This window comes from Syzygium oleosum, unplaced genomic scaffold, assembly GCF_021117445.2.
Source record: "Syzygium oleosum isolate NSW1041296 unplaced genomic scaffold, Sole_v2.1 Sole_v2.11, whole genome shotgun sequence".
Taxonomy (NCBI): Eukaryota; Viridiplantae; Streptophyta; class Magnoliopsida; order Myrtales; family Myrtaceae; genus Syzygium; species Syzygium oleosum.
The window spans coordinates 1,305,509-1,306,955 of record NW_026607495.1 but is presented as its reverse complement, the minus strand read 5'-3'; the positions used below and the strand labels follow the sequence as shown (position 1 = coordinate 1,306,955).

Here is a 1,447-nt window from a genome sequence, read left to right as displayed (position 1 = left end):
CGATGAAATGTCCCTTGGCTTGTATTTAGTGGAATCCGAAACTCCCGTATTACTCACATCCTTAATAAGGTCACCGTGGCTTCTGTTACATATCAAGAATTAATTTCCATAATCCATGAAATAATCAACTTGCCTTATGTTCTAAGTTGACCCTAAAACATATATTTTTTCCCAAATCACATGACAAGTGTCCGTAATTCTCTCAATTCCAAGGCCTATAAATACACGTACCCACCACCCATGGAAAACATCAAGATAAGAGGAGACCCGAGAAAACGGTTACCAAAACCAAAAACCGAAGCCGAAAGCCTCCGAAAATGCGTCTCCTCATCCTCGCCGTTGCCGCCGTCCTCCTCCTCCTCCAAGTCTCAGCCGCCAGGGCCGCCCGCAGGGAGCTGGTCGGGGGCTGGAGCCCGATAAAGGACCTGAGCGACCCGTACGTGGGGGAGATCGCTAAGTTCGCCGTCAAGACGCACAATGACGAGGCCAAGACGGGGCTGGTGCTGGAGAAGGTGGTGAGGGGCGAGACGCAGACCGTGTCAGGGACGAACTACAGGCTCGTCATCCAGGTCAAGGACGGGGCCGAGACCAAGAACTTCGAGGCCGTCGTTTTTGACAAGCCGTGGGAGCATGTCAGGCGTCTCACTTCGTTCAAGCCCGTTTTGGGCAACGCGTGAGGTCATGTTTGAGAATAATCGATGTCAACCATTTCAGGAATTTGACAATAAAACAAGATCCGGTTTTCATTTTTAGAATTGAAATATTAAGTCTGATGCGATGGCCCATTTCTGTTTGAAACATTTGGTGCAATTTGGGGGATCCTAGGTTTACCTTTCCTTTTCTTGTTCTGCTTCTGCTTTTCTGGGTCTGATCTTGCATAATGCAACATGCAAGAATTTCGTGAAGGTGGATCAGATTAGGTGAGCTGAGATGAGAAATCTGCATGTGACCTTTTCTTTTTCTTCGAGGAGTGCACTGAAATATTCGAATGTTGATCTTTGACGGAGGGACCAGCAGATTCAAGGGATATCACTTTGGTATATGCTCACGTCAACTATAGTGAAGGGACAGACCTATGTTAGACTTGAAATAAGGGAAAAGCATTGTTTCAGATGAAATATCATTTGCCGAAGGTAAGTTCTTGACTTCTGGCGTTTGGTGATGCCCCGTTTGACGAAAACTCACATGACTTTGGGTGAAAGATAAGTGATAGAAATAATTAGGGATTTCTCTAAGATAATTTGTTGCCGGCCTCGGGCGAGGGACGCCCTAATCACACTACCGTCATTCGACGGCCTAAAACCATAATATCGACGCCATTGCCTTGAACATCAAAGAGGATCGGAAATTCACCGTCTCTGCACATATCTCTCCGATATTTCCAGTCTCTACGGGCCACGAATCGTGCTGTCATGAATTTAATCGCGGGCTCGTATGAGAAGTTCAT

At 46.6% G+C, this 1,447-nt stretch overlaps 1 protein-coding gene across 1 annotated transcript; it reads left to right on the top strand.

Moving 5' to 3' along the window:
• The first annotated feature begins 264 nt into the window (after nucleotides 1-264).
• Nucleotides 265-767, top strand: LOC130139374 (cysteine proteinase inhibitor 1-like). Its single transcript, XM_056316186.1, has one exon. The coding sequence runs from the start codon at nucleotides 318-320 to the stop codon at nucleotides 675-677; it is 360 nt and encodes a 119-aa protein (XP_056172161.1). The 5' UTR covers nucleotides 265-317; the 3' UTR covers nucleotides 678-767.
• Nucleotides 768-1,447: the final 680 nt, after the last annotated feature.

Bases quoted from the DNA above. Each gene is read 5' to 3' on its own strand.
- LOC130139374 (XM_056316186.1), top strand. From the start codon at position 318: ATGCGTCTCCTCATCCTCGCCGTTGCCGCCGTCCTCCTCCTCCTCCAA.